General features: G+C 39.6%; 1 protein-coding gene across 1 annotated transcript; it reads right to left on the reverse strand.

Moving 5' to 3' along the window:
- Positions 1-1,283: 1,283 nt before the first annotated feature.
- On the reverse strand, positions 1,284-11,625 carry LOC121366573 (sushi domain-containing protein 1-like; the record flags this gene model as incomplete). Its single annotated transcript, XM_041490960.1, has 6 exons — positions 1,284-1,693; positions 2,702-2,879; positions 3,290-3,369; positions 3,833-4,023; positions 9,863-10,039; positions 11,503-11,625. Coding segments are annotated over 6 exons (863 nt in total), but the record flags the coding sequence as incomplete, so codon positions are not given.
- Positions 11,626-12,696: the final 1,071 nt, after the last annotated feature.

Genomic DNA, 12,696 nt, shown 5'->3' on the forward strand with positions numbered 1-12,696 from the left:
GACGTAGCCCAGTGGTACAGCGCTCGCTTGGTGTACGGTCGGTTTGGGATCGATCCCCGTCAGTGGGCCCATTGGGATATTTCTCGTTCCAACCAGTTCACCATGGCTGGTATATCAAAGACCGTGGTATGTGCTATCCTGTCTGTGGGATGGTGCACATAAAAGATCCCTTGCTATTAATGGAAAAAAATAGCGGGATTCCTCTCTGTGACCGTGTCAAAATGACCATATGTTTGACATCCAATAGCCGATGATTAATAAATCAATGTGCTCTAGTGGTGCCGTTAAACAAAACAAACTTCTTCTTCTAAACCAACATAACCAGAAAAAAGCGTTGATCTAATGTTAATCTTCATCAAATTTCTTCTGTTACAGAAATAAATGTTTATTGTGATTATATCATGTATTATTTCCCTATACATACTCAAGTTATTCAAATTTCTTCTGTTACAGAAATAAATGTTTATTGTGATTATTCAAATTATATTAATGTATCCCAAAATAAAGAGAAACGGAAATACTAGTAATATATTTTCTAAAATAATAATAAAATAAAAGTAAACAAAATGATTTTAAAATGTGGGATTTTTAAAGATAATAATAAAATTAAATTAAAAAGTAATTTTTTTTTTTTTAAAAATTAGTTTAAATAGTAATAAAATAAAATAAAAGTAACAATAATTATTATTATTATTACGTAAACTATTTCTCCCTTATGAGGACACAGACTACTATAAAAATGGTATAAGATCAAAGCAAGTGAATTAAAAAACATTACCAAACAATATTTATTTATTTTATCCATTATTCTCCATTTTATGAATTATTTAAATCTACATATATATATATATATATATATATATATATATATATATATATATTAAAAGAATCCTTCATATGTGTCCATGTGGGACAGGACTATTCCACCCGAGGGTACATAATTTTTTGTCAGGGGCGAGGCTTGCCGAGGTCCTGACATCATATTATGTACCCGAGGATGGAATAGTCCTGTCCCACATGAATACATAATGGGGGCTTATTTTTCTCACATCGAGTAGATGAAAAACAAGCATTTGGGGAAAACGCGAAAAACATAACCATTGAAAAGACAGTAATCAAAAATGGTTTATACTAAAAGTATAAACCGAAAATGATAGCATAATTTCATTATGACACAAGGTTTCCTTATTTTTATGAAATATAAAAAGAATTTCTTGCGTTATTTTGCCGTTTACGTGACGTCACCCAATGTTAATATCAGCTCAAACAACAGAAGTCACGTGGTCATGCAAGACCGATTTATTCTGCATGGGCTGACGTCATGGAATACGCCTGTCTTGCATGGCTAGGGATGGGAGAAATATATATCTATATATATTTTTGGCTTGGGACCGTCGCTTCAGTTTGAGAGATCGAAGTTTGAGTTATCGAAGTTTGACTATATATATATATATATATACACACACACACACACACACACTACAAGGTTACAGAAATGAAAGAAGAAAGACGAAAGAGGTGTTATGAAAACAAAACAGTCCGTGTGTTAGGTAGAACAACTGACGAATTTGTCCATTCTTTAGTAGGTGAACTTTAACTGCGTGACACTGGTACCCGAGGAGACTCGGACTTCCTCGAAATTTTCCGGTGTCGTTGCGGGGGAGGTGTGAATAACCGTTCCATCGACAGTAAACTGAAAGTAAAGCAACGGAATGTTTGTTTATGTAAAATGGAAATAAGTCATCTTCGTACATTTTAGATGATGAATTATATATGAAATATGTCGGTGTTTGGGTTTGTTTTCACGTGTATGTAAAGAAAACAAGTATTGAATAGGAATTAAACGTAACATTTGCAAAACAAATTGAGGTTTAAACAATTGAACAGGGGCCTAATTCACAAAGGTCTCTTAGGCTCTGCTAGACAACAAAGCATCCTCTTTGCAAGTCTTTTAGCGATGCAACTGAAATGAACCAAATATTACACAGTGGTTGATATGCTGCCGTCCCGACTGGTTTTTTCCCCGCTCAGCATCGCTACAGACCAGGCGTGCCTCCCCGCCCCCCCCCCCCCCCTCCCCTCCCGTCATCCCGTCGATTATTTTACGTTTATATTTACACATCTGTTTTAGTCAATCATATTTAGTCAAACCGGTTTTGATTTGGGCCAGCAGAATTTGTAACTTGACGGACCGAATGTCCTGCAGACATTTTTGCCCATTTCAACCCATGATATGTAGTAATGTTAAAAAGGGTCAACACGAGTACGGGTAAGGTACATGATACGCCCGCCAGGAGTTTGATTGAGAAGCACACACATTAATGGATGTGTTACGAGTAGTGATAAAATTGGGGATTGGTTCTGGTGAACTGTCGTACATAGGATTAACATGGGGAACGCAGCACCGCTCAAAATGCACCACCATGATGGATGACGGTCTAAATAGATCGCATTTTCCCCCAATCTAATAATAGATCGCGTGCAACAGTTGAAATAATGGTCTCTTTTTGGTATCTCTTTTTGGGGAATCTCGGAGGATGTTCCCGAGACAGTCGTGCTTGAACCTTCAGTGGATGTAAGCACTAGTCAAATGGATGATTGATTTTGGTGTCTACCACTCGTTATACAAGACCATAGGAACGGAAGAAGGGCGGAGGTGGGGCTGTGCATAGATAGAGACAAGCAGACGGATAGAATGTACCTTAAATTGGTTTCCTTCCAGTTTCAGTCGGATATCGAAAGCTGTGTTAACTTGAAACGGAAAACTGCCACTAGCGAATGAGGAATTTGAGGGTGTAGAAATAATAATCTGCGTTTGATCAAACAACACATTCATTTTCAGGAACGTTGTTGGCGGATCCTTCAAGAAGACATCAAAGCTGAAAATACAGACATAAGTTTAACATGTATTCTGTTTAACGACACCACTGGAGTACATTGGTTTATTCTACATTGGCTACTGGATTGCAAAGTTTGTAATTCTGACATATAGTCTTAGAGAGGACACCCACTACATTTTTCCATTAGTAGCAAGATATCTTTTATATGCACCACCCCACAGGCTTAATAGCATATACAATAGTATTTGATATACCAGTCGTGGTGCACTGGTTGGAACGAAAAATAGCACACCAACAGGGATCGATCTTAGACTGACCACTTTACCATGGACTATATCCCGCCCACAGACAGAAGGATAATCTCTCTCTCTCTGTTTGTGCCTCATTATTTCTGTTTCTGTCTGGCAATGAGTCTCTCTGAATTACTTATGTATTTTTGGAATACTTACTTTCCAGTAGGAATACCTTTGAAGATCATTTCCCAACCGCTACTTATAGGTGCGGGGAGACTTGCGGCGAATGGTCCTACCTGTGAATATAATATAATATTTTATATAAGATGTAATATATGATATCATATCATATCATATCATACGATATGATATGATTACGATTTTAGTGGGGTCATATTTGACCATTTCTCGGGGACCAAAGTTTGAGGGTGGATTTCACGTCTTTAATACCTTTAGAAAGTTCTGGCTAACTCCATCAGCGGGCCAAATCCATGATGGCTAACGGCGGCCATGCTGGAAATCGTATTCAGGAAATTGTGCAGGTAGGTCTAGATTGTGGTGAGTGACGTTTTTAAGGGTGGGAAGGGTCGATCCTTAGAGGAAGCGGCCTGACTATAGTGTCGTTGTGGTAATGCTACACAACCTATTTTGGTCTAGGTAAAGCACTGAATATAGGGTGTGTCCGGGTCCCTTGGGTCCCTGCCTAAATCCGGTTCTAATTATGACAAAAACAAGTCACAATTTTTATTTTTTAATCACCTCATTATTCCACTCGACCTGTCCGCAAGCTCCATCAAGTCCCTCCCACAGTCCGGTTGATTGACAGGTGGCTGTATTGCTTGTTCCGAAATACTGGAAGAGATTGTTGCATGTGACGGTCGCAGTACCGCCCTCGAGAGTGGAGCTGTAAGCAGCTGCGCCATTCAATACGGCTAGAGCCCCACAGTCGACTGCAAGAAACGAGTTCAAAACATTTAGCTACCAAGACCGTCTGCCTGTTTATGAAACTATTTGCATGTCTGTCACTCTGTTCGTCTATCCATCCATATGTCAATATCTCTTACTGTCTGTCCTTCCATTCTTCTTTCCTCCCCCCTCCCCGTTTTAGTGTGGGATCTATTTCTCAAATAGATGTTTTTCTGTATTCGGGTAGCATTTAGAAGCAGACAGTTATCAGTAATTCCAGACACACACACACACACACACACACACACACACACACACACACACACACACACACACACACACAGATATATATATATATATATATTATATATATATATATATACACACACACACACGGAGAGAGAGAGAGAGAGAGAGAGAGAGAGAGGAGAGAGAGAGAGAGAGAGAGAGAGAGAGAGAGAGAGAGAGTCAAACTTCGATAATCCCTGCGTTTTTACATACATACTAGGAACTTTCAAGGTCTTCTTGATCAACTCCCTACTCCCTTTATTATCATGGGAGATTTTAATGCTCACCGCACTTTGTGGGGATGCGATGACATAAATTCAAGAGGTAAACAATTAGAAGACTTAATTCTCAAAAATGACTTAATATTACTGAATGATAAAAGTCAAACATACTTTCATCCTGCAAATGGTTCTTTCACATCCATTGATTTAACCCTTTGTAGTCCGTGACTTTGTCTTGATTTATCCTGGAAAGTTTGTCCAGACCCTTGTGGTAGTGACCATTTTCCAATTATTTTGGAGAATGATGGGCTTCCATCACTTGAAAGTGTTCAGAGATGGAAGTTGACAGGGGCAAACTGGGGTCAATTTCGGCATATATGCAGCACTCGACTGCAACAAACTGCCATGACTGGTGCCGATGATCTCATGTCTTTGTTCACCTCCATCTTGAACGCTATTGCAGAGGAAACTATTCCTAAGATTTCGGCAGTACCGAAGCGTTTCAATAAACAATGGTTCAATGAGGCATGCAAAGATGCAATCAAAGAGCAAAACAGGACTCTCGAGAGGTTCAAACGCGAACCTACCAGGGATAACCTGAATACTTATTGCATTGCTCGGGCAAAGGCTCATAAAGCAATCAGATAGAGTAAGAAATCATCTTGGAGAAATTATATCTCCAAGTTGAGTTCTCAAACACCTGTCTGGAATAGGATACGTAAATTCGAGGGAAAAGAATCCAATAATACAGTTCGCCATTTGTCTGTCAATGACACGGATGTGACGTCTCATCATGACATTGCTAATGCTTTGGCAGACAATTTCTCTCATAACTCTTCTTCTTCTTTCAGTACAGATGTTTTTACATCTGTCAGAAATACAGCTGAAAAGCAACCTATTAACTTTTCATCTGAAAATGCTGAAGTATACAACAGGCACTTCTCTTTGGAGGAGTTGCAGGACGCTCTACGTAGAGCCCATGGTACTTCAGTAGGACCAGATGAAATACATTATCAACTCTTAAAACACTTACCTGAATCATCCTTAATGGTTCTATTAAATATCTTTAACAAAATCTGGATTTCGGGTGACTTTCCCTCTGATTGGTGAAAAGCCATTGTCATTCCTATTCCTAAGCCTGGTAAGGATCCAACAAATCCTACCAGTTATCGCCCTATTGCTTTGACAAGTTGCATTTGTAAAACTATGGATAGAATTATCAATCGTAGACTTGTCTGGTATCTCGAGTCCCACAAATTGCTTACTGACGTGCAATGTGGGTTCAGGTCTAGACATAGCACGGTCGATCATCTTGTTTGATTTGAAACGTTTTGTAGGGATGCTTTTATCCATAACCAGCATTTGGTATCCGTCTTTTTTTACCTCGAGAAAGCTTATTATGTTACCACGTGGAAGTATGGGATTTTGAAAGACCTTCATGGCATGGGTCTATGAGGCCGTATGCCTGACTTTATCTCAAATTTCTTACAGAATAGGTCTTTCAAAGTATGAGTGGGATCTACGTTATCAGATTCTCACTCCAAAAAGATGGGTGTGCCTCAGGGTAGCATCCTGTCAGTAACTTTATTTTCCGTGAAAATTAACAGCATCACCCAGTGTTTAAAACCTGGCGTTGATAGCTCGTTATATGTCGACGATTTTCAGATTTGCTACAGGTCGTCCAGTATGAGTATCATTGAACGTCAGTTACAGCTTTGTTTGAATGAACTTCAACAATGGGCAGCTGACAATGGATTTCGATTCTCAAAGTCAAAACCCGTCTGTATGCATATCTGCCAGAAAAGAGGTCACCATTTAGATCCTCGGCTGTTTCTGGACAAAACTCCGGTTCCAGTTGTGGAGGAGACCAAATTTCTGGGGGTTAATTTTGACAGGAGGCTATCTTTTGTTCCTCATTTATAGTATGTGAAAAAGAAGGGCTTAAAGGCCCTCAATATCTTAAAGGTTATTGGCAAGACTGAATGGGGAGCAGATCGAAAGGTTATGCTCCGACTTTACAGAGCTTTAGTTTGGTCTAAACTTGATTATGGGTGCATTGTGTATGGGTCAGTACGTAAGTCTTATTTGCAAATGCTAGATCCTATACACAACCAAGGACTTAGGCTTTGTCTTGGTGCTTTCAAAACATCTCCTGTGGAGAGATTATATGTCGATGCACACGAACCTAATTTGGGTGCTAGACGTACAAAGCTTTCTCTGCAGTATGCAACAAAGATTAAATCAATGCCAAAACATCCTGCACACAATGCGGTGTTTGATAATAAATATATGAAATTATCTGATGTAAACCGAATGCAATTCGAACATTTGGTCTGCGCATTAAGCATTTTTTACCAGTTTCCAACATTGATTTAACAGACATTTTGGAAACATCTTCATATTTTATTTTGCCACCTTGGTGTATCAAACCACCAAATATTGTATTCGATCTTGTGCATCTAAAGAAGAATCGCACAGATGCAGTTATTTATAAATAACATTTCATGGAAATTCAAGAGCAGTACTGCGATTACATTCCTGTTTACACAGACGGATCACGACTCACTTTCGTGTCTCCAAGCTCTACAGTACATGAAATTGGAGCATCCCTTAGTTGGGATGGTGATACGAAAGTGTGTCTTTTTATCAATTGTCAATAAAGATGTTATATTTTGTTGGGTACCCAGCCATGTTGGCATTAAGGGTAACGAAAAGGCAGATGTTGCTGCCAAGTCTGCTTTGAACTTGCCCCGTGTCCATGTTGGTGTCCCCTACAGTGATTTTAAATTTCATATTAACCAATATATCTTTTCGACTTGGCAAGATGATTGGGACGGTGCGGTTGCGAATAAGCTTCATTCTGTCAAGGCATTCCAAGGAGAGTGGCAGTCATCCTACAGGTGGTGCACGAAGGATGAAGTAGTCTTATGCCGTGCCCGCATCGGCCATAGATATTTGACACATTCATTTATTTTAAAGAAGGACCCTCCTCCTCAGTGTGAATACTGTCAGTGTACACTGACTGTGCGCCACATTTTCGTGGAGTGTGATCATCTCAAGCCGACGAGAAATTTGGCAACAGAAATGTTTTGGAATCGTTTAAATTACATCCAGAACTAATTGTAAAGTTTTTAAAATACTTTGACTTATATACAATGTTTTAAAATATACTTACCTTGATTTTATGTATTATATACTGAACCGCAAAAGAAACGCGAGATTTTTAAATGTCATTTCTATATGGTAAATTATAACAATTTATTTCGGGGATGTAACTGTCAATATTACAAGACATGCTGGTTTATGACTGAGACCCAAATTGCAGGTACCCTTTCAACTTTCCATGAAACGACATGCCAAAACGCAGTCGCAAACAATTGTCATGAAAACCGAAATGCACGTGCATCTCGTGGAGGTTATGGGTATAAAAACCAACTTGAACTGCGTTCCTGGCATTCGTAATTTGCACGCATCAGGTATGACCCGATTGTCAGAAGCGCAGAGAGAACAAGCTATCGGCCGATTGCAAGCCGGGCAGCGTGCCCTGGTTGTTGCTAACGCTTACAATGTCCATGCCAGCACCATCCATCATCTACAGCAGCGGTACATCAACACCAACAGCACTGCAGACAGTCACCGCAGCGGGCGCCCCCGGGTGACCACGCCCAGGCAGGACCGCTACATCAACCGGCAACACCTCCATGATCGCTTCAGAACGGCCAGCATGACAGCTCGCGCGACCATTGGCACTGGACAGCGACCCATCAGTGACGACACGGTACAACCTGTTTTGCCGACGTCCCGCTCGAGGACCTGTCCTCACCGCCCGCCACCGTCAGACACGACTACAGTGGGCTACACAGCACCAACATTGGCGGCATCAACAATGGAGGTTGATAGTCTTCTCTGACTAGAGCCGGTACTGCGTTTCCAACTCGGATGGCAGAGTGAGGGTGTGGCGTAGGAGGGGTGAACGCTACAGAGATGCATGTGTCCTGGAGAGAGACCCGCATCATGGTTTGGGGTGCTATAGGCCTGAATCAGAGAATTGGGCCCCATTTGTTCCAAAATGTTGGTGCAGGCAGAGGGAATGGCATCACAGCGCAGCGCTACGTTGACCAGATTCTAACACCTCACATAGTGCCCTTCTTCACGCGTCACCATAACCACGTGTTCCAGCAGGATAATGCTCGCCCCCACACGGCCAGGATCACCATGGACTTCCTGCGTCAGCACAACATCAGAACCATGCCGTGGCCGGCTCTCAGCCCTGATTTGAACCCGATTGAACACCTGTGGGATGAAATCCAGAGACGGCTTAACCAGGTGGTCCCACGGCCGACAACTCGTGTGCAACTGGAGGCAGCTTTCCTGAGGGTGTGGGCACAGGTGCCAATGGCTTTTGTGAACCGCCTCGTGCACTCCATGTACCGACGGTGTATGGCCGTTTTGAACACCCAGGGAGGACATACACGGTATTGAACATGTCACGTCCTACAATCTCGATGTGCTGGATCCCCCCACTACCTGAACACAGGCAAACGACCCAGAGACTGTGGTCAAAGTGCATCCAATAAATTGACTTTATCAGATTTTTCAAAATTTATCTTTGATATTAATAAATTGAAACATATTTTCTCAGCCACACATGTGTCGCGTTCTTTTGCGGTTCAGTATATTATACTTTTTCCCCACAGCTCCATACACTGTGGTTTTACATGAATATATATAAATAATATTTCCATATTATAATTACCATTTGTGACAGCCAATAGCCGATATGTATTTTTGTGCTGGGGTGTCGTTAAACTTTCATTCATTCATGCGTTTTTTCATTGTAAAATTATCAGAGGGAAATTCAGCACATTTTGTTTTATATTCGTCCATATTAAACTTTTTACCAGAGGGGAGAGAATTCAGAACATTTTGTTTCATAATCGTCCATGTTAAACTCGTTACGAGAGGGGAGAGTATTCAGAACATTTTGATTCATAATCGTCCACGTTAAACTCGTTACAAGAGGAGAGAGTATTCAAGAGGGGAGAGAATTCAAAACATTTTGTTTCATAATCGTCCATGTTAAACTCTTTACCAGAAGTGAGGGAATTCAGCACATTTTGTTTCAACCGCACATGATTTAGCAATTACGCTATAAACGAGGCGGGTTCAAAATCAATTAATACAGTCCATGTTAAACTCTTTACCAGAGGGGAGAGAATTCAGACCATTTTGTTTCATAATCGTCCATGGTAAACGCTTTACCAGAAGAGAGGGAATTCAGCACATTTTGTTTCAATCGCCCATGATTGAGCAATTACGCTATAAAAGAGGCGGGTTCGAAATCAATTAATACAGTCAGAAATGTCAATCTCACCAACACATATCAAGTTGGTTTGCGTCCATTGGCCAGAAGCATCACACGTTGACGTAATCGATCCACTAGCAATGACGTATGACGCATGACAGCTGTAGGTGGTTACTGAATCAAATGTCGTTCCACTTGTAGTTTTGCTGGCAAACGCAACATCGGGGGGTACACCACAATCAATTTCTGAAAGAAAACGAATATGTGTGCCAGTAACATGTATTTGCATACATTAAAGGAATTCTTAAGAAAGACTTTTGGACTGGTATGCATATTCAACATTTAATGCACATTATTGCTTAAAATCAACAGGAATATTGGTACATTTAATTAACAAAACAGTAAACATGTGACGGCTGTTACATATAACGGACGCAGCCATTTTTCTCCATCCAACTGACAAGGTTCTTATGTAATACTTAACGCGTCACATCAAGAATTAGTCATAAAACTGAGAAACAAACGTAGCGGTTTCATGAATTTTGCTGAATGGTGAAACAGACATGTGTTGCAATGTTCTTTAATAATATCCATCTCCGTAAGCGAGCAATAAGTATATTTGTCCATCCACTGAACTCCTCTGTATTTGAGAAACCTACACACTGAATTGAGAAACTGACTGTTTATTTAACTGGTATATTCGTTTAGGTGCCTTTTTATTCAAGAAAATATATAAATACACAAATATGCAAATACACAGGTGAACAGGTAACCATTCCAAATGTCTTTACTGGTGGAGAATATCTACTATGAATAATAGTATGAATATCAATAAACTGTACAAGTGATTCCATCTCCTGAATATCAAACGCAAAGAAATACATATTGACCTGTACAAGTGATTCATTGCAATACATTGATACTCTTGTCTCACGGCCTCCTGTTGAACTAGGATATTTAAGCGAAAACCCACATCCTGTAAAATAAGTATGATAACGGGAACCGTGCCAATTCACCATAGGTATTCACACTGGGAATGCCTCTTTTAATACTGTCGAATTTACCGCAAGTTATTTATTTCTGAGCCGATTGTTTTCTAAACTGCACACAAAAACACTATTTTCTTTTTCTTATTTCCAAAACACATTTACTTTCTTCTTACGTCAAACGAAATAGGGTCATTAACCGGGTTTCCTAGACCCAATACACATACACTCGCCAGCTGTTGGCCATGAAAGAATTAGAATTATGTTTGATTTTCTAATGTTGTTTTGTAATCTCCTACCATACGAACAATTCATTGTAGACTTTTTTCATATTTGACATGATAATAAAGCAGTAATTTATCAATCTTGTCATATACATTTTATTTCTTGGACCTTGAAAAAGTTTTAAAATAGGTACTGTATAAATATGTGTAATTTTCAATTGCAAAATTTGTGTTTGACTAACCTACATACTGAATTGAGAAACGATTTACTTAAATGGTATATTCATTTAGGTGCCTTTTCATTCATTCTTTACTAACTTGGAGCTATAAAGCTACATCAAGAAAATATATAAATACACAAATACACAGGTGAATAGGTAACCATTCCAAATGTCTTTACTGGTGGAGAATATCTACTATGAATAATAGTATGAATATCAATAAACTGTACAAGTGATTCCATCTCCTGAGTATCAAACGCAAAGAAATATATATTGACCTGTACAAGTTACTCCATCTCCTGAGAAGCCTGAATGACAAGAACAGCTGAAGGATCCAACACTATTACTGCAGTCTGCATTTCCATCGCAATTGTGAGATGCGTCTGCACATTCGTCGATGTCTGTAAAAATACTATTTAATTAGGTCTACTATTTAAGGAATGAAGTGCAAGAGACTGATTGATTGCAATAGATTGATACTTTTGTCTTACTGCCTCCTGATGTACTAGGAAATTTAAGCGAAAAGAAAAACCCACATACAAAAGCTGTCTTGAAAGCAGAGTCTACATTGGCGTGCTGATAGTCCTTGAAATCATGTTGATTTTTGGTGCTATATCTAATATTTAAACAGAAAGACACACTGACTGGTGTGTGCAGGCAATTTTAGGTCATTTGTGGTTTGGACTAAGAACGGTTTGCACGATTACAAAGATTTTTATTATTATCCTTTCTAAATGGAATTGTTCGCAGTTTAAATGATAAAATTGCCTACCTGTCAGTAGGCATGATGAAGAACAAAATTTAGTTTGTTTTGTGTAACGACACCACTAGAGCACATTGATTTATTAATCATCGGTTATTGGATGCCAAACATTTGGCAATTTTGACATATAGTCTTAGACAGGAAACCCGCTACATTTTTCCGTTAGTTGCAAGGGATATTTTGTTATATGCACCATGCAACAGATTTAATATCACATGCCACGGCCTTTGATATACCACTCATGTTGCACTGACTAAAACGAGATATAGTCCAATGGGCACATCGATTGGCATCGATCCCAGACCGACCACGCAGCAGTAGACGGTTTACCACTGAGCCGCATCCCCTCCCCCCCCCCCCCCCCCCCCCCCCCCCCCCGATAAAGAACGTGGTTATCGGCATTATTGATACTTGTTGCGCTATTTATTTATGTCAACTGGAGACCAATCCTTTAACAAACAATCTGCTAAACATACTTGACTATCATAAAGACGCAATTTAACTATTTGGGGTGAATGAAGGCTGTTAGTGAATAATTTTAGATTTTATACCACGCGTATAACAATGGGTCTTAGTTCCAGAATTATCCTAGTAAGTACCGTAATTATTGTAGATACGATATTGACTAATTTAAAATTCAGTTTTCCAATATTCAGGCAGCAATATCTTCTAAAAATGTGCACTTAATACAGGTAGGTCTGTGTACTCG

The sequence above is a fragment of the Gigantopelta aegis genome, unplaced genomic scaffold, assembly GCF_016097555.1.
Source record: "Gigantopelta aegis isolate Gae_Host unplaced genomic scaffold, Gae_host_genome ctg6200_pilon_pilon:::debris, whole genome shotgun sequence".
NCBI classification, from domain to species: domain Eukaryota; kingdom Metazoa; phylum Mollusca; class Gastropoda; order Neomphalida; family Peltospiridae; genus Gigantopelta; species Gigantopelta aegis.